Source organism: Rattus norvegicus, chromosome 20, assembly GCF_036323735.1.
Source record: "Rattus norvegicus strain BN/NHsdMcwi chromosome 20, GRCr8, whole genome shotgun sequence".
Lineage (NCBI taxonomy): Eukaryota > Metazoa > Chordata > Mammalia > Rodentia > Muridae > Rattus > Rattus norvegicus.
This window is the reverse complement of record NC_086038.1, coordinates 39,170,475-39,196,975: the sequence shown is the minus strand read 5'-3', so window position 1 is coordinate 39,196,975 and position 26,501 is coordinate 39,170,475. Positions and strand designations below refer to the sequence as shown.

The window sequence follows — 26,501 nt, the reverse complement described above, 5'->3', positions numbered from 1 at the left end:
GTATCCGAAGCCTAGCCCGGCCCTGCATTCCCTAATGTGAGGTCCCTCCGGACCCACCTGAAGACTGCAATTGCCTAGAGGTAGGCAGTTGTCCTTGGTGCATGCAGCCACATTGCCTCAAGGAGCATAGGGCTTATACAGGTCTTTCAGCACAGGTTTTGGGTCTTTTGTTCCACATTCACAAGTCAGACTTGCTGGCCCGGTTTTTGTGTATGCTCGTGTGTGTGTGTGTGTGTGTGTGTGTGTGTGGGTATGTGTGTGTATGTGTGTATTATTTGTATTTGTGTTATTTGTGTGTCTTTGCATGTGCATGTGTGAGTGTCTGTGTGTGTGCTTGTTTTGTGTGTGTGTTATTTGTATTTGTGTTATCTCTGTGTGTGTATGTGTGTGCTTTTGTGTGTGCGTGTGTGTGTGCTTTGTTGTGTGTGTGTTATTTCTATTTGTGTTATTTGTGTGTATATGTGTGTCTGTTTGTGTGTGTGTGTGTGTGTGTGTGTGTGTGTGTTTGTGCCTGTGTTTCATGGAACATGTTAATTGTGAGAATTCCTGAAAATCTGGCCCAACTGGTCTGACAGGAAATACATGAATACACATTCCCGTATCTCTACATGAACTATTGTGGTTTTCGTCCTATTTGCCTGTGTAAAAGACTTTCTTTCTGCATGTGCTATTCTCTTCTCTCGGTTCAATATTGTTCTGTTGCTCCCAACTACCACCTATCCCTACAAGCAGGAAGGAAGTGCCATGACTTGCATGACCCCTGGAAGTGATGTCCTTGGGTCTCAGAACATGTGGTTGGGATCCTCAGTTGGGTGTCTTCTCTTTCCAACCTGTGTGGATCCAGATGGGATGAGATCAGCACGGATTCCACTTGGCTAGTGGTACCACCTAAGGCACAGTCCACTCTGTCTTCCTCTTCTGAAGCCGGCTTACCACCTCCACGATTTCCTGGATACTCTGCCCAAAGCCAGGAAGGACCTATGTTGCTCCGGCCTTGGACGATCTGTCTGCTGGATGGTTGATTCCTAGGACATTTTTTGTGCTTCCTTGTTCTGTGTCCAGAATGGCATGCAAGGAACTTCGAGACTTTGGGAGAGACTTTGCTGAGTCTGAGAGGTTTCTTGAGGTCTTGTTCCGGGTCTCCCGTTCTCAGGTGGGAGGCATGGCAGGTGTAGAGCTTCCTGGCATGACCTTGATTCAAGGAGGACGACTGTAGCCCACGGCTCCTTTTGAGTGGGCGGAGCTCCGGGAGCAGAGTGAGAGGTATTTAAGGGCAGGGGTCCCCGCCCTACGGCTGGCATTTGCTGAAGCTTGTGCTTGCTCTGGAGCGGTCCTGACTATATTCTCCAGCTTGAGGACTCTTGGCATCGAATCCTTAGGAGCATGGAAGCTGGAAGCAATGTGGATAGCAGCTGTGTGCTGCGGGAATCCCGGCGCAGGAAGACGGTTTGGCAGGCCTGGCAAAAGAAGGCCCTGCTATCAGCTTTCAGCAAGAACCAATACCCGAGCTTCTGGGACAGGCAGGAACTGGCCAGGCAAATACAGCTCCCTGCGTCCCGCATCCGAGTGTGGTTTCAGAACCAAAGAAGTCGCACTGGAGAGGTGAGGCACGGCCCAAAGCGGTCCAGCAGAGGCTCCATTCCGCTAGCCTCCCAACAGCTCGAGGAAGGGTTTGGCTCCAGGTCACAAGGTAGCAGCATGCCCTCGGACAGCAGAAGGCCTCGCACTCGACTCAACTTGCAACAGCGCAGGATCCTAGTACAAGCCTTTGAGAGGAACCCGTTGCCAGGCTTTGCTACCAGGGAGCAGCTGGTCCAGAGGACAGGTTTGAATGAGGACACGATCCACATATGGTTTCAGAAAAGAAGGGCATGGCAAGCCCGCGCTCCAGATCAAGATGTGCCTGCTTCACAAGTGCAGGATGTGGCAACTGGAGGTCTCAGTGGCAAGGATGAGGCATCACCGGACAACCTGTTATTGATGGCTGCTGCAGGAGGTGTGGGAATGGAGAACTCGAGCTCCAGAGACCAGCCCCACTTCCACGAAGAATCCCAGCATCCCCAAGTGGCACTGCCCGAAGGACGAGGCCAATCACAGACAGCCACTCAAACATACGAGCCAGGAACTCTGGAACTCCTCCTTGATGAACTGCTGGAAGAAGACCAAGTGGAGGGTGACAGGCCATTCCCTGTGGATCTGGATGGAAATCCTGGTGGCAAGGTGCACGGGGTTGTCCAGGAAACCATCTTGCAACTGGCTGCTATGGACTGTGTTTCCAAGGAATCCTCGAGTTATAGCGACCCATCCAATTTCTCCAGAGAGTCTCAGCTACCACAATGGGCACAGCCTGAAGGACAAGGCCAAGAACAGGCTCTCACTCAGGGATGCAACAGGGGCCCTCTGGAACTCTTCCTGGATCAACTGCTGATGGAAGTTCAAGTGGAGATTCTCTCCCCAGGCCCTGTACTTCTTGAAGGTGCAGTTCAGCAAATGGATGCAACACCTGAGCTGCCTCTCTTTCAAGAAGAATATGAGGCTCTGCTGGATATTCTCTGAGTCCCAGCCTGGAAGCTCCTCTCCAGAAGTCACCCGCAATCAACACTTGAGAATGTAGACAGCCCAAAAAGTATATGCATCAAGACCCCTATTACAGTGGGTGCTTTCGATGGAAGGCATCTTGCTTACTAGAAGGAGGAAATGCACGTGGGTTTTCCATGTGCAGTTCCTACATGAGGACCCTGGGACGAGGAAACGGGCTCTGAGCATGGGATTCTGCTGAAGGGGCAGAGGGCAAGATCACCAGGGACTCCTAAAACATCCAGGAGGCTTAATGAAAAGCCCAACTGACAGAACACACCATTGAACTGGCTCCATCAGACTCCAGGAAATCTCATGGGTCACCAGGTATAGGCTACACATCTCAGGACACTGAACCAGGAAGAAGTTATGAAGACTTCTTCCTTGGGACTAAGAACTGCTGCACTTCTTACCAATGCCTTATGCTTAGCTGTGAGTTGACTAACAAACCACCCATTCTATATGTACTCCTAGCACATTTGTTTAGTTTATTTTTGTTTTGATTTGTCTTGCTTTGTTCTACTTCCCATTGCATTCAATAAAGATTTGCATTTTTTGTTTGCTTGCTTGCTTGTTTGCTTGTGTGTTTGTATGGGTGGTTGAATTGGCTGTTTGGTTAGGCATGAGCTTTCCAATTCAAAGGGTGGTAAGACTTGGGAAGGCAGTGAGGCGGGATGAGAGGTCTGAAAGGGAAATAACAAGGAAAGCTGATCGGTGTTCAATGCAGACATGGCACTGTTTGCTAAAGCAAACAAGCGGGGAAAATGTCAACTTAAAGAAGAGTGAGTGTAAGGCCACAAAACTGTAAATGAACATCATCCTGGAAATGGAGTGCAACCAAAGTATCGTGAACAATTCATTCCAGGATTGACACTGATTCAATCAGACAAGCCGAATACCTTCCTCCTCCCACAGTGAGGTGTGTCCTACACTCTCAGGTATCCGTCTTTTATCCTTGAGTTTCCCAAGCCTAGCACCGCCCTGCATTACCTAATGTGAGGTCCCTCCGAACCCACCTGAAGACTGCAATTAGCTAGAGGTAGGCAGTTGTCCTTGGTGCATGCAGCCACATTGCCTCAAGGAGCATAGGGCTTATACAGGTCTTTCAGCACAGGTTTTGGGTCTTTTGTTCCACATTCACAAGTCAGACTTGCTGGCCCGGTTTTTGTGTATGCTCGTGATTTGTGTGTGTGTGTGTGTGTGTGTGTGTGTGTGTGTGTGTGTGAGTATGTGTGTGTATGTGTGTGTTATTTGTATTTGTGTTATTTGTGTGTCTTTGCATGTGCATGTGTGAGTGTCTGTGTGTGTGCTTGTTTTGTGTGTGTGTTATTTGTATTTGTGTTATCTCTGTGTGTGTATGTGTGTGTGTTTGTGTGTGCGTGTGTGTGTGCTTTGTTGTGTGTGTGTGTTATTTCTATTTGTGTTATTTGTGTGTATATGTGTGTCTGTTTGTGTGTGTGTGTGTGTGTGTGTGTGTGTGTTTGTGCCTGTGTTTTATGGAACATGTTAATTGTGAGAATTCCTGAAAATCTGGCCCAACTGGTCTGACAGGAAATACATGAATACACATTCCCGTATCTCTACATGAACTATTGTGGTTTTCGTCCTATTTGCCTGTGTAAAAGACTTTCTTTCTGCATGTGCTATTCTCTTCTCTCGGTTCAATATTGTTCTGTTGCTCCCAACTACCACCTATCCCTACAAGCAGGAAGGAAGTGCCATGACTTGCATGACCCCTGGAAGTGATGTCCTTGGGTCTTAGAACATGTGGTTGGGATCCTCAGTTGGGTGTCTTCTCTTTCCAACCTGTGTGGATCCAGATGCGATGAGATCAGCACGGATTCAACTTGGCTAGTGGTACCACCTAAGGCACAGTCCACTCTGTCTTCCTCTTCTGAAGCCGGCTTACCACCTCCACGATTTCCTGGATACTCTGCCCAAAGCCAGGAAGGACCTATGTTGCTCCGGCCTTGGACGATCTGTCTGCTGGATGGTTGATTCCTAGGACATTTTTTGTGCTTCCTTGTTCTGTGTCCAGAATGGCATGCAAGGAACTTCGAGACTTTGGGAGAGACTTTGCTGAGTCTCAGAGGTTTCTTGAGGTCTTGTTCCGGGTCTCCCGTTCTCAGGTGGGAGGCGTGGCAGGTGTAGAGCTTCCTGGCATGACCTTGATTCAAGGAGGACGACTGTAGCCCACGGCTCCTTTTGAGTGGGCAGAGCTCCGGGAGCAGAGAGAGAGGTATTTAAGGGCAGGGGTCCCCGCCCTACGGCTGGCATTTGCTGAAGCTTGCGCTTGCTCTGGAGCGGTCCTGACTATATTCTCCAGCGTGAGGACTCCTGGCATCGAATCCTTAGGAGCATGGAAGCTGGAAGCAATGTGGATAGCAGCTGTGTGCTGCGGGAATCCCGGCGCAGGAAGACGGTTTGGCAGGCCTGGCAAAAGAAGGCCCTGCTATCAGCTTTCAGCATGAACTAATACCCGAGCTTCTGGGACAGGCAGGAACTGGCCAGGCAAATACAGCTCCCTGCGTCCCGCATCCGAGTGTGGTTTCTGAACCAAAGAAGTCGCACTGGAGAGGTGAGGCACGGCCCAAAGCGGTCCAGCAGAGGCTCCATTCCGCTAGCCTCCCAACAGCTCGAGGAAGGGTTTGGCTCCAGGTCACAAGGTAGCAGCATGCCCTCGGACAGCAGAAGGCCTCGCACTCGACTCAACTTGCAACAGCGCAGGATCCTAGTACAAGCCTTTGAGAGGAACCCGTTGCCAGGCTTTGCTACCAGGGAGCAGCTGGGCCAGAGGACAGGTTTGAATGAGGACACGATCCACATATGGTTTCAGAAAAGAAGGGCATGGCAAGCCCGCGCTCCAGATCAAGATGTGCCTGCTTCACAAGTGCAGGATGTGGCAACTGGAGGTCTCAGTGGCAAAGATGAGGCAGCACGGGACAACCTGTTATTGATGGCTGCTGCAGGAGGTGTGGGCATGGAGAACTCGAGCTCCAGAGACCAGCCCCACTTCCACGAAAAATCCCCGCATCCCCAAGTGGCACTGCCCGAAGGACGAGGCCAATCACAGACAGCCACTCAAGCATACGAGCCAGGAACTCTGGAACTCCTCCTTGATGAACTGCTGGAAGAAGACCAAGTGGAGGGTGACAGGCCATTCCCTGTGGTTCTGGATGGAAATCCTGGTGGCAAGGAGCACGGGGTTGTCCAGGAAACCATCTTGCAACTGGCTGCCTCGGACTGTGTTTCCAAGGAATGCTCGAGTTATAGCGACCCAACCAATTTCTCCAGAGAGTCTCAGCTACCACAATGGGCACAGCCTGAAGGACAAGGCCAAGAACAGGCTCTCACTCAGGGATGCAACAGGGGCCCTCTGGAACTCTCCCTGGATCAACTGCTGATGAAAGTTCGAGTGGAGACGCTCTCCCCAGGCCCTGTACATCTGGAAGGTGCAGTTCAGCAAATGGATGCAACACCTGAGCTGCCTCTCTCTCAAGAAGAATATGAGGCTCTGCTGGATATTCTCTGAGTCCCAGCCTGGAAGCTCCTATCCAGAAGACACCCGCAATCAACACTTGAGAATGTAGACAGCCCAAAAAGTATATGCATCAAAACCACTATTACAGTGGGTGCTTTCGATGGAAGGCATCTTGCTTACTAGAAGGAGGAAATGCACGTGGGTTTTCCATGTGCAGTTCCTACATGAGGACCCTGGGACGAGGAAACGGGCTCTGAGCATGGGATTCTGCTGAAGGGGCAGAGGGCAAGATCACCAGGGACTCCTAAAACATCAAGGAGGCCTAATGAAAAGCCCAACTGACAGAACACACCATTGAACTGGCTCCATCAGACTCCAGGAAATCTCATGGGTCACCAGGTATAGGCTACACATCTCAGGACACTGAACCAGGAAGGAGTTATTAAGACTTCTTCCTTGAGACTAAGAACTGCTGCACTTCTTACCAATGCCTTATGCTTAGCTGTGAGTTGACTAACAAACCACCCATTCTATATGCACTCCTAGCACATTTGTTTAGTTTACTTTTGTTTTGTTTTGTCTTGCTTTGTTCTACTTCCCATTGCATTCAATAAAGGTTTGCATCGTTTGTTTGTTTGCTTGCTTGCTTGTTTGCTTGTGTGTTTGTATGGGTGGTTGAATTGGCTGTTTGGTTTAGGCATGAGCTTTCCAATTCAAAGCGTGGTAAGACTTGGGAAGGCAGTGAGGCGGGATGAGAGGTCTGAAAGGGAAATAACAAGGAAAGCTGTTCAGTGTTCAATGCAGACATGGCACTGTTTGCTAAAGCAAACAAGCGGCGAAAATGTCAACTTAAAGAAGAGTGAGTTTAAGGCCACAAAACTGTAAATGAACATCATCCTGGAAATGGAGTGCAACCAAAGTATCGTGAACAATTCATTCCAGGATTGACACTGATTCAATCAGACAAGCCGAATACCTTCCTCCTCCCACAGTGAGGTGTGTCCTACACTCTCAGGTATCCGTCTTTTATCCTTGAGTTTCCCAAGCCTAGCACCGCCCTGCATTACCTAATGTGAGGTCCCTCCGAACCCACCTGAAGACTGCAATTGCCTAGAGGTAGGCAATTTTCCTTGGTGCATGCAGCCACATTGCCTCAAGGAGCATAGGGCTTATACAGGTCTTTCAGCACATGTTTTGGGTCTTTTGTTCCACATTCACAAGTCAGACTTGCTGGCCCGGTTTTTGTGTATGCTCGTGTGTTTGTGTGTGTGTGTGTGTGTGTGTGTGTGTGTGTGAGTATGTGTGTGTATGTGTGTGTTATTTGTATTTGTGTTAATTGTGTGTCTTTGCATGTGCATGTGTGAGTGTCTGTGTGTGTGCTTGTTTTGTGTGTGTGTTATTTGTATTTGTGTTATCTCTGTGTGTGTATGTGTGTGTGTTTGTGTGTGCGTGTGTGTGTGCTTTGTTGTGTGTGTGTGTTATTTCTATTTGTGTTATTTGTGTGTATATGTGTGTCTGTTTGTGTGTGTGTGTGTGTGTGTGTGTGTGTGTGTGTGTGTTTGTGCCTGTGTTTCATGGAACATGTTAATTGTGAGAATTTCTGAAAATAAGGCCCAACTGGTCTGACAGGAAATACATGAATACACATTCCCGTATCTCTACATGAACTATTGTGGTTTTCGTCCTATTTGCCTGTGTAAAAGACTTTCTTTCTGCATGTGCTATTCTCTTCTCTCGGTTCAATATTGTTCTGTTGCTCCCAACTACCACCTATCCCTACAAGCAGGAAGGAAGTGCCATGACTTGCATGACCCCTGGAAGTGATGTCCTTGGGTCTCAGAACATGTGGTTGGGATCCTCAGTTGGGTGTCTCCTCTTTCCAACCTGTGTGGATCCAGATGGGATGAGATCAGCACGGATTCCACTTGGCTAGTGGTACCACCTAAGGCACAGTCCACTCTGCCTTCCTCTTCTGAAGCCGGCTTACCACCTCCACGATTTCCTGGATACTCTGCCCAAAGCCAGGAAGGACCTATGTTGCTCCGGCCTTGGACGATCTGTCTGCTGGATGGTTGATTCCTAGGACATTTTTTGTGCTTCCTTGTTCTGTGTAGAATGGCATGCAAGGAACTTCGAGACTTTGGGAGAGACTTTGCTGAGTCTGATAGGTTTCTTGAGGTCTTGTTCCGGGTCTCCCGTTCTCAGGTGGGAGGCGTGGCAGGTGTAGAGCTTCCTGGCATGACCTTGATTCAAGGAGGACGACTGTAGCCCACGGCTCCTTTTGAGTGGGCAGAGCTCCGGGAGCAGAGAGAGAGGTATTTAAGGGCAGGGGTCCCAGCCCTACGGCTGGCATTTGCTGAAGCTTGCGCTTGCTCTGGAGCGGTCCTGACTATATTCTCCAGCTTGAGGACTCCTGGCATCGAATCCTTAGGAGCATGGAAGCTGGAAGCAATGTGGATAGCAGCTGTGTGCTGCCGGAATCCCGGCGCAGGAAGACGGTTTGGCAGGCCTGGCAAAAGAAGGCCCTGCTATCAGCTTTCAGCAAGAACCAATACCCGAGCTTCTGGGACAGGCAGGAACTGGCCAGGCAAATACAGCTCCCTGCGTCCCGCATCCGAGTGTGGTTTCAGAAGCAAAGAAGTCGCACTGGAGAGGTGAGGCACGGCCCAAAGCGGTCCAGCAGAGGCTCCATTCCGCTAGCCTCCCAACAGCTCGAGGAAGGGTTTGGCTCCAGGTCACAAGGTAGCAGCATGCCCTCGGACAGCAGAAGGCCTCGCACTCGACTCAACTTGCAACAGCGCAGGATCCTAGTACAAGCCTTTGAGAGGAACCCGTTGCCAGGCTTTGCTACCAGGGAGCAGCTGGGCCAGAGGACAGGTTTGAATGAGGACACGATCCACATATGGTTTCAGAACAGAAGAGCGCGGCAAGCCCGCGCTCCAGATCAAGATGTGCCTGCTTCACAAGTGCAGGATGTGGCAACTGGAGGTCTCAGTGGCAAAGATGAGGCAGCACGGGACAACCTGTTATTGATGGCTGCTGCAGGAGGTGTGGGCATGGAGAACTCGAGCTCCAGAGACCAGCCCCACTTCCACGAAAAATCCCCGCATCCCCAAGTGGCACTGCCCGAAGGACGAGGCCAATCACAGACAGCCACTCAAGCATACGAGCCAGGAACTCTGGAAATCCTCCTTGATGAACTGCTGGAAGAAGACCAAGTGGAGGGTGACAGGCCATTCCCTGTGGTTCTGGATGGAAATCCTGGTGGCAAGGAGCACGGGGTTGTCCAGGAAACCATCTTGCAACTGGCTGCCACGGACTGTGTTTCCAAGGAATGCTCGAGTTATAGCGACCCAACCAATTTCTCCAGAGAGTCTCAGCTACCACAATGGGCACAGCCTGAAGGACAAGGCCAAGAACAGGCTCTCACTCAGGGATGCAACAGGGGCCCTCTGGAACTCTTCCTGGATCAACTGCTGATGGAAGTTCCAGTGGAGACGCTCTCCCCAGGCCCTGTACACCTGGAAGGTGCAGTTCAGCAAATGGATGCAACACCTGAGCTGCCTCTCTCTCAAGAAGAATATGAGGCTCTGCTGGATATTCTCTGAGTCCCAGCCTGGAAGCTCCTATCCAGAAGACACCCGCAATCAACACTTGAGAATGTAGACAGCCCAAAAAGTATATGCATCAAAACCACTATTACAGTGGGTGCTTTCGATGGAAGGCATCTTGCTTACTAGAAGGAGGAAATGCACGAATGTTTTCCATGTGCAGTGCCTACATGAGGACCCTGGGACGAGGAAACGGGCTCTGAGCATGGGATTCTGCTGAAGGGGCAGAGGGCAAGATCACCAGGGACTCCTAAAACATCCAGGAGGCCTAATGAAAAGCCCAACTGACAGAACACACCATTGAACTGGCTCCATCAGACTCCAGGAAATCTCATGGGTCACCAGGTATAGGCTACACATCTCAGGACACTGAACCAGGAAGGAGTTATGAAGACTTCTTCCTTGGGACTAAGAACTGCTGCACTTCTTACCAATGCCTTATGCTTAGCTGTGAGTTGACTAACAAACCACCCATTCTATATGTACTCCTAGCACATTTGTTTAGTTTACTTTTGTTTTGTTTTGTCTTGCTTTGTTCTACTTCCCATTGCATTCAATAAAGGTTTGCATCGTTTGTTTGTTTGCTTGCTTGCTTGTTTGCTTGTGTGTTTGTATGGGTGGTTGAATTGGCTGTTTGGTTTAGGCATGAGCTTTCCAATTCAAAGGGTGGTAAGACTTGGGAAGGCAGTGAGGCGGGATGAGAGGTCTGAAAGGGAAATAACAAGGAAAGCTGATCAGTGTTCAATGCAGACATGGCACTGTTTGCTAAAGCAAACAAGCGGGGAAAATGTCAACTTAAAGAAGAGTGAGTGTAAGGCCACAACACTGTAAATGAACATCATCCTGGAAATGGAGTGCAACCAAAGTATCATGAACAATTCATTCCAGGATTGACACTGATTCAATCAGACAAGCCGAATACATTCCTCCTCCCACAGTGAGGTGTATCACACACTCTCAGTTGTCCGTCTTTTATCTTTAAGTTTCCCAAGCTTTGCACGGCCCTGCATTCCCTAATGTGAGGTCCCTCCGAACCCACCTGAAGACTGCAATTGCCTAGAGGTAGGCAGTTGTCCTTGGGTGCATGCAGCCACATTGCCTCAAGGAGCATAGGGCTTATACAGGTCTTTCAGCACAGGTTTTGGGTCTTTTGTTCCACATTCACAAGTCAGACTTGCTGGCCCGGTTTTTGTGTATGCTCGTGTGTTTGTGTGTGTGTGTGTGTGTGTGTGAGTGTGTGTGTTTATGTGTGTGTTTTTGTATTTGTGTTATTTGTGTGTGTTTGCATGTGCATGTGTGAGTGTATGTGTGTGTGTGCTTGTTTTGTGTGTGTGTTATTTGTATTTGTGTTATCTCTGTGTGTGTATGTGTGTGTGTTTGTGTGTGCGTGTGTGTGTGCTTTGTTGTGTGTGTGTGCTATTTCTATTTGTGTTATTTGTGTGTATATGTGTGTCTGTTTGTGTGTGTGTGTGTGTGTGTGTGTGGGTGTGTGTTTGTGCCTGTGTTTCATGGGACATGTTAATTGTGAGAATTCCTGAAAATCTGGCCCAACTGGTCTGACAGGAAATACATGAATACACATTCCCGTATCTCTACATGAACTATTGTGGTTTTCGTCCTATTTGCCTGTGTAAAAGACTTTCTTTCTGCATGTGCTATTCTCTTCTCTCGGTTCAATATTGTTCTGTTGCTCCCAACTACCACCTATCCCTAAAAGCAGGAAGGAAGTGCCATGACTTGCATGACCCCTGGAAGTGATGTCCTTGGGTCTCAGAACATGTGGTTGGGATCCTCAGTTGGGTGTCTTCTCTTTCCAACCTGTGTGGATCCAGATGGGATGAGATCAGCACGGATTCCACTTGGCTAGTCATACCACCTAAGGCACAGTCCACTCTGCCTTCCTCTTCTGAAGCCGGCTTACCATCTCCACGATTTCCTGGATACTCTGCCCAAAGCCAGGAAGGACCTATGTTGCTCCCTCCTTGGACGATCTGTCTTCTGGATGGTTGATTCCTAGGACATTTTTTGTGCTTCCTTGTTCTGTGTCCAGAATGGCATGCAAGGGACTGCGAGACTTTGGGAGAGACTTTGCTGAGTCTGATAGGTTTCTTGAGGTCTTGTTCTGGGTCTCCTGTTCTCAGGTGGGAGGTGTGGCAGGTGTAAAGCGTCGTGGCATGACCTTGATTCAAGGGTCTGGAGTCGACTGTAGCCCACGGCTCCTTTCGAGTGGGCGGAGCTCCGGGAGCAGAGAGAGAGGTATTTAAGGGCAGGGGTCCCAGCCCTACGGCTGGCATTTCCTGAAGCTTGTGCTTGCTCTGGAGCTGTCCTGACTATATTCTCCAGCTTGAGGACTCCTGGCATCGAATCCTTAGGAGCATGGAAGCTGGAAGCAATGGGGATAGCAGGCTTTGCTACCAGGGAGCAGCTGTGTGAGAGGATAGGTTTGCCTGAGGACACGATCCACATATGGTTTCAGAACAGAAGAGCGCGGCAAGCCCGAGCTCTAGATCAAGATCTGCCTGCTTCAGCAGTGCAGGATATGGCATTGGAGGTCTCTGTAGCAGGGATCATGAGGCAGCCCAGGATATCTTGTTTCCACTTGCTGCTCCAGGTTGTATGGTCATGGAGTACTCGAGCTCTAGTGAACTGCCCACCTCCTGCAGAGAATCCCACCATTCCCAATGGCACAGCCAGAAGAACCATGCCAAGCAGAGACATATACTCAAGCAACCCGCTCAGTCCCTCCAGAGCTCCTCCTTTATGAACTGCTGGAAGTAGGTCAAGTGGAGGATCATGAGCCACTCTCTCTTAATCTGGATGGAAGTTCTGGTGGCAAGTAGCACGAGGGTGTCAGGAAATCTTTTGCAACCTGTGCCCACGATTGTGTTTCCATGGAAAACTCGAGTTCTCGCGACCCATCCACTTTCTGCAGATAGTCTCAGCACAGTCAAAAAGACCAGGCTAAACACAGCCTCTCACTCAAGCATGCAACAGTGGCCCTCCTCACCCCTCCCTGTTCAGCTGCTGACTGAAATCCAAGTTGAGAAGTATGCCCCAGTCCTTTGGATCTGGAAATACAAGGTAGCAAATGGACACAATACCCAAGCTGCATCTCACTCTAGATGAGAGTAATGGATGATTTATCTAGTACATCTTACTCTTAGTCATATATGTATTTGAGGGATATGTCTTTAGGTTTGGAGTTGTGAGTACTGGTTTGGTATCGCCTCCATATAGGTAAAACACACACCTGCAAACAGCACTACCTATCACATATAGCAATATAGTCTTTCCCTTAATTGCAAATTCATTTACACTTAAATGGCGAAGTCTGCCCCCTCTCTGCTACACACAAATCATGGTTGTGCTTTTCTTTAAGGGTAATATCCATTTAAAAATGACTAATATGTTCTTTATCTATCTGTGTCCATTCTTTTGCTGGCAAATTTGTTGTTGTTGTTTTTCACAGTTGACTTATGCTTCTTTCTATAAATTTGGCACATTTTCTTTATCCATCTTTCCACTGAGGGGAAATGTAGGCTCTTTCCAATTTCTGGCTATTATTTATAAAGCTTGTATGAGCTTTAGCCTTCTGGACAGGAACTATCTTGTCTAAAGTAGACTTCTAATTAAATGTTTGAAAGGTAGTGTATTGTTGTGAGTGCTGCTTATTCTTGCATACTAATAGGCTCTTGTTGATGAAGCATCAGACTTTAGAAACACCGCAAATGGATTGGAAGACATTGCTAAAAGAGTGATTTAAATAGCTTCAATTTTTTCAAGATGGATTTTAAAATGTATGTATTAAAGTTTTTATGTAAGTATTCAACTGCAGATATTCACAGTCAAATCTGTCAGAATCTTATATCTTTCCTAAGGGAAGAAAGGTACAGTCGGGGAAGATATTCCTTCATTCTCACAGGGGAAACATAAGCCTGAATGTGTTCATACATAGATGCATCTTCATGATATTTAGTTCATATTTATTTCCAAGTAGACTCAGAAAATGTTGACAGTCCATTGCCTTGTAAGATCTACCCAAGTGCATCTGTACCACTACACTTCTATTCTGCAACATTTGTGTCTGCTTTATTTGTGTATTTTCTGACATAGACTCTTGTACTGCTGCATCTTCCATTTTGCATTCATTGTGATGCAACTATATCAGAGACAAATATTATCTCTGCATCTTTTAGTAAAAAAAATTCAAAAGTATCCAAAGCAAGCTGCCAAATTCTCAAGTACATGAAACATTTCAAAACAATACTGAGGGCATAGTATAATTTTGCTTTGAATAAAATTCCTTATCAATAATTCATACTCCAATTAAATATGTGATATATCACAAATACATTAATACAAATAATTACCAATTTCTAAAATAGAAGGAAATAAATATACCTGAGAGCATTTCCATATTTAAATCAAAGTTTTTATTGTAACAAGCATCCTCTCAATCTAAAAATGAATTTTCACTTAATTTTGAAGCAAAAAAAGATGGGAAAGTATTCCTATAAATAACCTAAGTGTAGAAACACTACCTTGTGCAGAAAGCTGATAAATCAAACAGGTGGTGTTAAAAGCAAATGGTCCAGCAGTCAGCAACTTATGGATAATAGACTTACGGATAATAGCAGTCACATCTGCTATGAGGAATTGAAACAATCAAAGTTCATCTGGCATTAGTTATAACTTGAAGGTCAGAGATAGCACATATCAATAGAAATAAGGAGAAACTGGTTTCACAAAATTTTCAATATGAACACTTGTAACAAACAATAAATTTATGGGCATAAAGATTCAAAATGGTTGGAGGAAGAGGACAGAGTCAAAATACGCATAAGATAATAATCTCTGGTAAACCATCTAATGGATATTAAGAAAAATTGGATCCTATATATGTTAGTGCTTGTCGCTTTGGAAATCAATATGGCATGTTCTCAAAAAATTGGGAATTCATTTACCTCAAGACCAGGTATACCATTACTATGTATATACACAAATAACACTCTACAATACCATCAGGACACTTGTTCACCTTGTTCAAAGCAGCTTTATTCATAATACCCAGAAACTGGAAACCACTTATATTTCCCCTCAATGGAAAGATGGATGAATGAAATATGGTAAATTTACCGAATGATGCATAAGTCAACTGTTAAAAACAACACCAACATGAAACTTGCCAGCAAAAGAATGAACACTAATAAAGAAGGTACTAGTCACTTGTAAGTGGATATTATCCTTAAAGTAATAACCATATTATTATCCAAAGACCCAAAGGACCTAAGTAACAAGGATGACTCCCCTGGGGACACATGATTCTCACTAAGAAGAGAAACCAAAATATACAGACCAGGTCCATGAGGAAAGTGAGCTGCGTATGTATAGGTTTGGGGATGGGAACAGGAAGGATCAGGTGTGGGGAGGACTGAGGGAGAGAGTACTGAAAGAGACCATTGGAATGGGAGCTTTGCTCACCTCTGAGACAATTTTGAATCCTAGGGAAATGGAAACTCTCAGATATCCATGAGGGTAACTCTGTCTAAGAGTCTTAGGAATGAGTATGTAAACCCTGAACTGGTTATCTCCAGTAACCAGCCAAAATTTGCAGTGGAGGTATTGAACACCAAGCCAGCCATAAAACCTTCAATCTTCAATTTGTCTTGCTTACAAGAATGGGCTGCTTAAAGTTGGTAAAGATATTGTGGGAATGAACAACCCTTGACTGGTTCACCTTTAAATCCATGCTATGAGGGGGAGCTCACCTGTGACTCTGTCTGGAGTGCCAGAAACCTGTCATGGCAGGTTGATATAGGAAAGCTGGCCTTTTGTGGAGAGAAACAGAATGTGTGTAGGCATGGTAAGAAAGGATTTTGGAAGTAAGATTGAGAGGAGAAAAGGGAGGGAAAACAACCATCAGGACATAAATAAAAATGCATGGAAATAAAGAAGCATACTCACCCTGTAAATCTTTTCTCCCAAGAAATTGACTTAAGACTTAATTTTTCACCAGGACATCTATTTCATCTTCAGATTTCTATTTATATATGTAGTGCTATAGTATATAGCTGTAAACCAGCACTCATATGTTGGACACAGGATTCCCAAATTGAGACTGGTATTGTTTGTCCTTATCTGTACATCATAACAAAAATCAATGGGGGGCTTAAAGATTTTATTTTTATTTGTCTTACCTGTGGTGATCAATGCCTTCATTAATGGATGTTGGGCCAGGGATTTAAGCAGGAGGAAAGGCAGAGAACATAGAGGAAATGCTGGCTACTCACTTTCTATTCATGGCTGGGTTGCTTTACATATAAATATACAACTCTGGACCAACTTTAAGAGTTGGAGCCGCTCAAGGTGGGCTGGTATCTCCCATATCATTAATCAAGACAATGGGTCCTATAACGCTCCACTAACTGCAAATCCTTAGCCTATTTTCAGACACTCAGCCATTTAAACCTCTTAGTTTGTGAGCCAGTGTTGTCAGTAAATGGATACATGAAGAAAACGTTATACTAACTCAAGTGGCAGAGACCTACACAGAAAAACACCATAAATATTTTATATTTTCTGCATACACACACACACACACATACACACACACAGAGAAAGAGAGAGAGAGAGAGAGAGAGAGAGAGAGAGATCATTAGATGTTTATATAAAATATGGATGAACAGATAGTAGAGGGGTTAACTAACAGGACTTGACAACTGGACGCTGCTTTTTGTATTTTTATCCTTTTTTGCTGTAGAGTAGAGACTACCAAGCAAGAATGGATAACTAGGCTTGCAATGGTATATAGGCATTTCCTGTAAGAAAATGGGGTACTAGCAGGAGCTGAACCTGAACTCTGTATATGTTATATGTGTCTTTGGGTGTTATGGAGGAAACACTACAGAGAAGCATACAGAGACATTTATTGTATGAGACTTTTAGATACAGAGGAATAGACACCTAGACCCCCATCTATATGCCAATGTGGAACATTAATTGAATGGGAATCTATCTAGCAGTAACTGATACCTCCCTGTAAATATGTATGTGTGTATACTTGTTTGTTTGTTGGTATGTGTGTGTATGAAAACCTTTGTACAAAACAGGACCAGAAAGGTAATCATGTCTTTAGGTATGTATGTGTGTCTTTACAAGGAAATTTGTGTCTAGCACAACCTGATAGCTTGCAATAAGAGCATCTCTCCTTCTGCATAAGAATTTCTGTATATGTGCTTCCATAATAGGGAAGTATGTTCCTAGCTGGAACAGACACATCTGTGAGTGAGAGGTACACTGTAGTTGAGGAGACACATAGTAGGACTAGACACTGGCTTATTATGTGATCATAGATTTTTTTTTGATGTAGAGGATGGGCTACTGTGTAGGAACAAACACAGAACCATGCCCGTACTGTGAAGCTTTGTTTAAAATGGAGGAAAGAAATAAGAAAACCTGACCTTTGTCTTGTATGAATTTGGAGAGCTATGATATTCAAGAAGGGGTTAGAAGGTTCTCACACCTGATTGATAATTTATATGTGGGTTTCAGATAGATGGGAAAATCTTGTAGCAGTATCTTATACACAGAATTGTATGTGCATTTTGGGCTTTGTTGTAAGAGAGAAGAGGCTACCTAGTAGGTACAAAGAACTAATGCAAGGGATGCCTGTGTGGTCTTTATGTTTGTGTGTGTGTGTGTGTGTGTGTGTGTGTGTGTGTGTGTGTTTTACTGTGTGGAAGGTACCTTATACCTAGAAGTTTATCTAAGTCTTTGAATACAGGAGCACATATAGGATAACCTGATAGTCATTTGTTTGTGGCTTTAACTAGAGTTGGGGCAGACAGAGAGAAATTGGCTACCTAGACCTGTATGAGTATTTGGTTTTAGGAGGTACATTAGCATGACCTGACCCATTGCAGTGTATCTGCAGCTTTATCTCTAAGGCACATAACAACTAGAAAAAACTGACACCTATTTACGTCTGGGCCTACATGTCCCAACCAGTGGTTTCCAGTATGTTCTTTTATCTAGCAGGGAATACTGGACCTAGAAGGTCCAGTCTAAGTGTGTCCCCCACATTCCATTACATGTGAAGTTCTACAGATGTGAGATGCATTTGTTCAGCAGGGAACAATATAATATAGCCACATTGGTGCCAGAGATGACAAATGGAGCTTATACTGAACACTATGTGTTAGCAGTGGTTTGTTGTGATGGAGGACCTATGACTTAGTGAATGTAATATTGCAGGTGCTGGATGCATATGGCTGTGAGAAACCTAGCATTTTATGTGGGTATTTTCAAATACATATGAATTTCTAGTTATCAGGCTTTGACAGCTCATATTCCATAGAAACACAGCTAAATTCACACAGACTACAGTTTATTCAACTGCTTTCCAAGCTTGGATATACTTCTTGATACGAGGATATAAACAACACTAAATTAATTCACTGATGTAATCTAAAATGCCCTGCTATCTACAATACACCAGACTTCACGTTCACTGCAGGTTAAGGCAAGTCAGCATGTTATACACACACACACACACACACACACACACACACACACACACACACACACACACACATTGCTCTGTATAACATTGACATCATCACCACTGTTCCACATCAACTGCTATTGTTATGTGTCATGTGGTCCTGGAACCAGACATCCTCCTATAGTTGTCACACAACACACACTGCTGTGTTCATAAGACACTACAGAATATCTCTTTGATAATCCTGCATAGAATTATCTCAGTATCAGGATCTTCCCCCACTATAGGTTTTATTAGACCCCTCCAATCTTGTTGTAAAATACCCTTGTGCACTACTATTTATCTAGCACCCTAAACACTCCATCCCCTTCTTTATGCCTGGAACATACTGCTTGATTTTAAGTCCTGTTGTACACCTACCTGAGACCCTATCTACTGCTGTATGTTATATATTTCTAGACCCTCTAGTCTTGAGCTGTATATTGTGCATGGTATGAGGCCTCACTCTTTCACCTGTATTGTTGCCCCAAAGTCCTTCAAATTTACAGCCATGATTTATACCCAGCCTTGTGTACTAATGTATTGCACAGCAGAATAGTGGGATGCTGGTAAGATTTGAGGTCTATCATTGAATGTAACGTTGGAATCTCGACCAAAATGACAATATAGGACTGATAACTCCTAGATTCTATATGGAAGTGGCAGGGGTGTCTAGAAGAGCCTGAAAAACATTACTACTCACATGTTCCATGATTACCTATCTCAAGTTAGATGGTTTCACTTTTCTGGTTGTATCCTCTTGTGGGTTCTGAACATACTGAAAATAAATTCTATTTCCTCCCTTAGCTTCAACAGTAGTCTCAAATCCATCTTCTTGACATAGGATCTATAAATAACTGAATGAAAGAGAAGGAGGGTGACAGGGACAGATGGAGAACTCTGTAGGTGGGAGGACAGACATCACATCATAACACCATCTCAGTGATTATGTGTAACATTGACTGTAGGGGAAGGGGAACATGGCATAAGGTGATACACAGCCATGTGAGTATGTTTGGCATATTACTGAAGGAAAGATGTTACTAAGGATGATTTAAAACTTAGTTATGTATGGAGGCCTTTGAATATAGAGGAATATAGCTAGCAGGTTCTGGGAGTTGTTTAGGTATGGCTTTCAGAGTAAGGGGGTATTTATCTAGCAGACATTACTTTTAGTCATATATGTATATAAGGGATTTGGCTTTAGGTTTGGAGCTATAAGTACATACACATAGGTAAAAGCATCCACATTCAAACAAGACTATGTACCATGTGTAGCAATATAGGCCTTCCCTTAGAGTCAAATTCCTATACACTTAAATGGCTAGGTGTGGCCTGCTATGTCTGTCCCTCCTCCGCTAAAGACAAAGTTCCAGGCACAGAACTAGTGAAAATCTAGTGGAAGCTAAAAGCCCAGTGAGGGTTCCTGCAGACTTGAATTCATGATTTATTTTATATGAGTGTGTGGGTGTGTGTGTGTGTGTGTGTGTGTGTGTGTGTTCATGTTGTGTGTGAACTTGAGTTTCTGTTGTGGGGAAAAGCTTACCTAGCAGGCCACAACACCTAGCTAGTAGGTCATATATAGTTGTAATAGAAGAGATAAATACAAGAAACTGACAATTTCCCCATATGAATATGGGGAAGTGTGTGGCATGTTTGGTGTAAATGAAGGGTTATTTAGACATTTATTTCATTCAACATAAAAGGCTATGCATCAATCAATACTAGATACCACTGTCACTCAGTACACACTGCTATTTCTCAATCCTTATTGGATACACCCAGAGCTTTATGGGAGAGGGGAATTACATTGTTTCTGTTTCTTGGTCATGATTTTGGGGTGGTGATGTCATGGGTAGAGTGTCTGGTTTTCCAATTACTAGCAATGGTGTTTGAGCACAGCATCTGAGGAGGAAACATCTGTCAGGTCTTGAATCGTACTGGTGTGGGTTGACTAGGGTAATGGGAGAGAAGCATACAGAACTGAGAGGTAACATTGTATATGGCGCATTGGTATACGTATGTATAGGAAATGAATAAAAGTGTGAGGGCAAGGCTAATTAACTAGGAGTATATGGGGTGTGCAGGAGGCAAATCTTTCTCAGTTCCTCACATTCAGTACCTGGAGGCATATGGAGAGTACATACTGTTCCCTTGCATGGATCATGGAGCAGCATGAGGTGGTAGGTTCTTCATGGACTTATCTCTAGCAGCTTATGTGAAGCACTCATGGGCACTTGCAGCTCTAAACTTTCTAGTCTCCAAGAGCAGCAGCATGGAGACTCTTCAGCTCCATCAAGTCCTATATCTTTCCCATTTTCAACCTCTTCCCTCTATTGATCTGAGAAATTTTGTAGTCAAGAACAAAATGGACATTGATCACCCAGGCTTGAATAGTGTTCCTTCTGTTTCCATAGCCTTTTCATGGAGTAATCTGCAGTTGCATGGGTGAACAAGCATGAGTGTCAGAGGATATTCCTCTAATGCTGCTAAACAGTGGACCATAATCTCTGGTAGAACACAGATTTGTTGTCTCGTGGGTTATATTGTGTGCCAGACTCCCTCTAGATGTCACTAGGGAGATTTCTGCTCCAGCAACTGCCTAGCTTCAGCATTTTATTGCTAGTGGCATCAGGGCTTCTGTTTTCAAAGTTCATCTTCTCCATTTTCTTTCTGATCTTCCTCCTTATGAGACATAAACTCTTGTAGACCTCTTATGTAACTATTACATGAAAATCATAGAATTTGGGTTTGGAGTCACTTGTAACAATGTTGACTGTGTTCTCTTTTTCAATTGGTTCCCTATTGTTTCCTGAGTATACTGCTTCTGTCTTCTTTGTGGATAGACGATTTTCTCTTTGTTTTCCCTGGGTGCCTTTGACCAAATCATCTAACCTGATTGTGGTACATATCTTGCTGGGCTTTGTGTTCTATTTCATATGTCCATTTTCTGCACTTTCCCATAGCACTTTCTGTATATCTGAGGCTTTGTGGGATGTACTGAAAAAATGAAATGCAGGACCTCTAGGAATCTCCACTGTTCTCTTCTCCTTTTGGTTTATCCCCAGTTGATTGTTAAAAGTGGTGTGTGGCTATCAAAATGGTTGTACTGAGTCTATAGATGAAGTGTAAATACTGTTTATATCAAAAAAAGGAATGTGGGCATCCAAGACCTCATACATATTTGGATTTCTCTCAGTCATGTATTGAAGTTTCTGAATTAAACTTTAAGTACATTATGCTGAAATTCAAAATAAGTTCTCCAAGATTTTTGTAAATACTATCTATTCAATATCACTAAGAGATTGTCCAATAGGATGACCTTAACTTTACTTTATTTATTTTAACAGTAGCCCCGGACTTTCTGCCCATGTCCATTTTCCTTCTAAAGAGGTCAAGTATAGAGGCCAGAATGAGATCCCCATTTACAACCCTTGACACTGCTGAGATACTTTCTTTATCTGTACAGGCAGGTTTCCTTGGACATCTGTGAGAAGAGAGGCACAGGTTAGGTTTGTGTACTGAAAAAATGCAAACAGTATTCATTTTCTGCAAGAGTCAACAGTATCTACACACTAGGTGGCTTTTACAAAGACATCTTACTATTGAGTGCCCAAATATTGTTGATAGTACAATTTGGTATAGTTGTCTGGTAATGAATTCTAGAAGAGAAACCATTTCGTTGTCTTCTAAAGAACATCCTCCTGATACTGTTTTCAGCTTATGAGCTCCTCTAGAGCTCAGGCAATGACATGCAAGTCTTTCATTCGAAATGAGGTGGTGGGGGATACTCTCCCCCTACATTATCACTTAGGCCAAGTATACACATCTTCAGGACAGGAATTTTTGGGTACCTGTTTAAGAATATGGCCAGACATGTAAAAGAAAAGGCTTATTTTAGACTCATTATGATGTTGTCAGAAAGTTTCCTTCACCTGCCCAAGACTTGTGGCCTTTCCAATAAAAGCAGGTTTATTGTGAAACTCAGTACCTAATGAGGAAGGGACAAGGTCCATTTTCTCCCTGTGTAACCTTACTGAAAAGAACTCAGTGGGGTCTTTCCGGGAAATTCTGTCAGAAGTTTCAGGAAACTGCTGTTTCCTGACTGCCCTGCTACTGTCCCATAAACAAGTTCTAGCAACAAGGAGAAACAATTTCCCACCAACTTGTTCATATCAGGGCACTTTGCCTTCCTGTACCCCAACTCACGTTTGCCTATATGAGACAGGATTAATATATGGTAAAAATGAGCATCTGACACAGGACATGTCCAATAAAACATGCAGAGCTGAGGAGAGCTGTGATGGCAAGTGAACATTCTAGAATTGCCTACAAAAAATGACTACAAGAGACCTACCCTGTTAGCACAACAGTCATCCTATCTGAGTAAAAGTTTTGGGTTGGAATTGAAAGATTTTCCTCAACACTCATGCTCTGGCTATAACAGCAAGCTATTTAGCATCTCTGGAACTTAGTTTTCTCCTCTGGGAGGTGAATATTACTGACCAACTATGGAAGGATATATGGTGGTTTGGTTTTTGTTTTTTTAGGTTTTGTTTTTGTTTTGAGGTATTTTGTTGTTGTTGTTGAGCTGAGGACCGAACCCAGGGCCTTGTGCTTGCTAGGCAAGCACTCTACCACTGAGCTGTATCCCCAACACCTGGAAGGATATTTGTATAGGTCGTCTATGTAGCAATTGGACCTTGTCAGCAGATAGAAGAACTGAGAAGTTTGGGCCCAAACCCTGTAAATCTCAGAATTCAGAATGGTAGGAGTAGGACCAACTCCCAGCCTAACTCTACCTACTCTGGAACACATAACCATAATACCTTTCCGAGGATCATAGCAATCAGTCAAATAGCATAAAATTCTGTGCTAATGAGGTATGTAGATATACCCCCAAGCATTCAGCCAATGAGTTCCTCTTCCTGGGCATTTTCCAGCAAAAAGTATTTAAGCATACTGAATAGGGCCTTTGCATTCACAGGCTATATCTTATAAAGCAGTTTCAGCAAACAAGAATTGTCTCTTCATCAAAGATCACCTTGAAGGAGCAAGGGGGTGTACTTTGTCTTCAAGAGTCATGTCTATATTTCCCAGAGAAAGCCTTCCCTCTTACAGCCTCTCCATACTCTTCACACTCACTCAAAATCACATCATTTAGGGCCATTCTTGGGTTTTGTCTTCCCCTTTCTGCCTCACATGTGGATACCCTGGAGGAAAGCATGGGCCAAGGACCCTGATCCAAATAGAAGATATACACCAGCAGCCTCTGAGTACACAGGAGTTTGTGAACCACAGCAAGAGTATCGTACTCTACCTTGTCCCACCTGGGAAAACACTGACTGTGGACCCCATTATGGACAGCATTCTTTCTTCTTTGAGCAGCATGACACTAAGACTCCAAGTAGCACAGCAGCAAGGCAGACCTGCTGCCTGTTAGTCCCAATACCAATAGCTGGTGTTGACTACTCCTGTTCAGTTGTCTCCATTGGGCAAACTGTGTGGTTAGTCAGTGAAGCTGATCATAAAATGATGACTTCTTCTTTCTCAGGTTCAGGATAAAAGCAGCAAAATGCTCCATCCAGTGGCTGGAACATAAAATGTCCACATTATTCTCTTCTGGCCTTTGAGGTATCAACTCTGCATTGTGAGATTCACATTCTTATACACAATTTGAGCACATGGAAGGGATGCAGAAACAACAGTAGAAAGGAGAAGGAGTTATCGGCCCTCATGTTGGAGATATTTCACTGGCACCAGAAACGTGAAGAGAAAGACTTATAAATGTGAATTATCAAGATATTTTGCTATATCCTTGCCCACAGAGTCAACACATTCATGGGAAGCTTTGAGATGATATTGGCTCAAGGTGTTTCCTGACAACAATGCTGTGAAAGCCAGGGTTAAGCTATGTTTCCTTGTTGACTATGGTTTCCTGTAGAGAAACACATTTTACATGGTTTACTTCCTCCTATCCTGGTCATAAGCTCTATTCTGGATAAATACTACTATCTGGATTTCTTACAGGACTCCTCAATCTTCTCTCTCAAAAACTTCATCTCTTAAATGAATAAGGATATGTGAAGGGGATTATGTAAGACAGCAGTTCTTAACCTTCCTAGTGCTACAAGCCTTCATAATGTTTTGTATGTTGATGTAACCACTAAACATAAAATTATATTTGGTGTTTTATACCTGTCACTTTGGTACTATCATACATTGTATTTTAAATATTAGATGTGTAGATGTTTTTATAGTACCCCTGCCAAATCATCACTTGCTCCTCAGTGAATTTGCAAGCCTCTGGTCAAGAACTGCTGTTCTAAGAGATTTTGAAATACACAGCACTTAGACTTGATTATACTTACCGTCTGGTGCATCCCCTCCCCATTACACCTCACCAAAATCTTTTCTATCTGCTCTGAAATCCTTTCTTATTGAATCCTTTTCCCCTGACTCGTCAACTCCTGGTTCACTTCTTCTGCTGTCTATCTCTGGCTCAACTATTATGTTTCTCATAGAAGTGAGGACTTCTGTAGAACTGAGATTTTAAAATCATATTTTTAAGTTTACATACCCATCTATGAAAAATATTTAATGTGTCTGTTTCATTGAGAGATCATGTGAAAGTAGGCAAGGTTAGACAACTTCAAGTACCAAAAAATGCCAATTGCCAAAGAGGTTCTATGAAGATGATATAGTTTTTAAAGCACATACACAGCCTTCTTCCTATCTGCAACTTCCACAGGGCAGATCATCACCTTGCCTGTTCCTCTGAAGACCCCGCAGTATAAAATTTCACAGTTCTGCTGCATGTAGGACAACACGTAAGACACCCACCCAAACTACAGCAGTACCTGGAAACCCTGAGGAGCCTGGGGGACTTGGGACCCATCCTAATGCCCTCCCCAGCTCAAACTCCATGCCCTATCCAACCCGTGCCTTCTGTAGGGACAGACTACTATAGCCAGAGTCACAGGCTTCCCAGGAGACCTGGAGCAACCTAGAGACATGGGAGGCAGGCTTCAGAGAGACACCCAGACCAGCTAGCACCAGAGGTAAGTAGATGTCCAGAGATAAACAAGAGAATTTAAAATATATTGGCATCATCCGAAAGCAGTACTTCCATCACTGCAAGCCCTGGATGTACCAACACCCTAAAAACAAGGATGCTGAGCTAAAATCCTAACTCATGAAGATAATAGAATCCTTTAAGAAGGATATAAATAACACAATAAACAAAATACAGGAAAACACAGGCAAACAGGTAGAAGCACGTAAAGAGGAAACCAATAAATCCCTTAAAGAAATACAAGAAAACACAATCCAACCGGTGAAATAATTAAACATAGCAGTCAAAGGCCAAAAAGAGGAAGTAGAAACAATAAAGAAAACACAAATGGAGGCAATCAAAAATGGAAAACCTACCAAAGAGATCCAGAATTACAGATGTAAGTATAATGAACAGAATACAAGACATAGAAAGGAGATTCTCAGGTGTAGAAAATATTGACACTGAGTCAAAAACATTTCTAAACGTCAAAAACTCCTAACTCAAAACATCCAGGAAATTCATGACACAATGGAAAGACCAAATATAAGAATACTAGAAATAGAAAAGACTGAAGATTCCCAACCTAAATATGTACACGAATCCTTAGTATAAAAAATAGATAGAACAACAAAGAAGTACTTTTGACACATGATGGTAAAAACACTAAATGCACAGAACAAAGAAAGATTATTAAAAGATGCAAGGCAAAATGGCTAAGTCACATATAAAAGCAGTACTGGACAGAGATCATGCAAACTCAAAGAGAACACAAATGTCATCCCAGGCTATTATACCCAGTAAAACTCTCAATCATCAAAGATGGAAAAACCAAAATATTCCAGGACAAACCAAATTTAAACATTATCTAGAATCCACTCCTACATAGGATTCTATAATGAAAACTCCAACACAAGCAGGGTACCCATATTGAAGAAAGAACCAAAATATTAACAGCCTCACAACAAAGGGAGAATCCCATACACATAATACCACCTACAATAAACATAAAAAGAACTAACAATCATCTGTCTTCAATGTCTCTAAATATCAACGGATTCAATTCCCTAATAAAAAGACATAAGCTATCAGACTGGATGCACAAACAGGGTCTAGCATTCTGCTGCATACGAGAAACACACCTCAATAACAAAGACAAACAGCACCTCAGAGTAAATTGCTAGAGAAAATCATCCAAGCAAATGTTCCCTAGAAAGAAGCTGGAGTTGGCACCTT

At 44.0% G+C, this 26,501-nt stretch overlaps 1 protein-coding gene across 1 annotated transcript; it reads left to right on the top strand.

The window, feature by feature from the left end:
• Positions 1-8,541: 8,541 nt before the first annotated feature.
• On the top strand, positions 8,542-8,982 carry LOC134483948 (double homeobox protein 4C-like; the record flags this gene model as incomplete). The annotated part of the gene is made up of 1 exon (XM_063279689.1): positions 8,542-8,982. A coding segment is annotated over one exon (441 nt), but the record flags the coding sequence as incomplete, so codon positions are not given.
• Between the last annotated feature and the right edge of the window lie 17,519 nt (positions 8,983-26,501).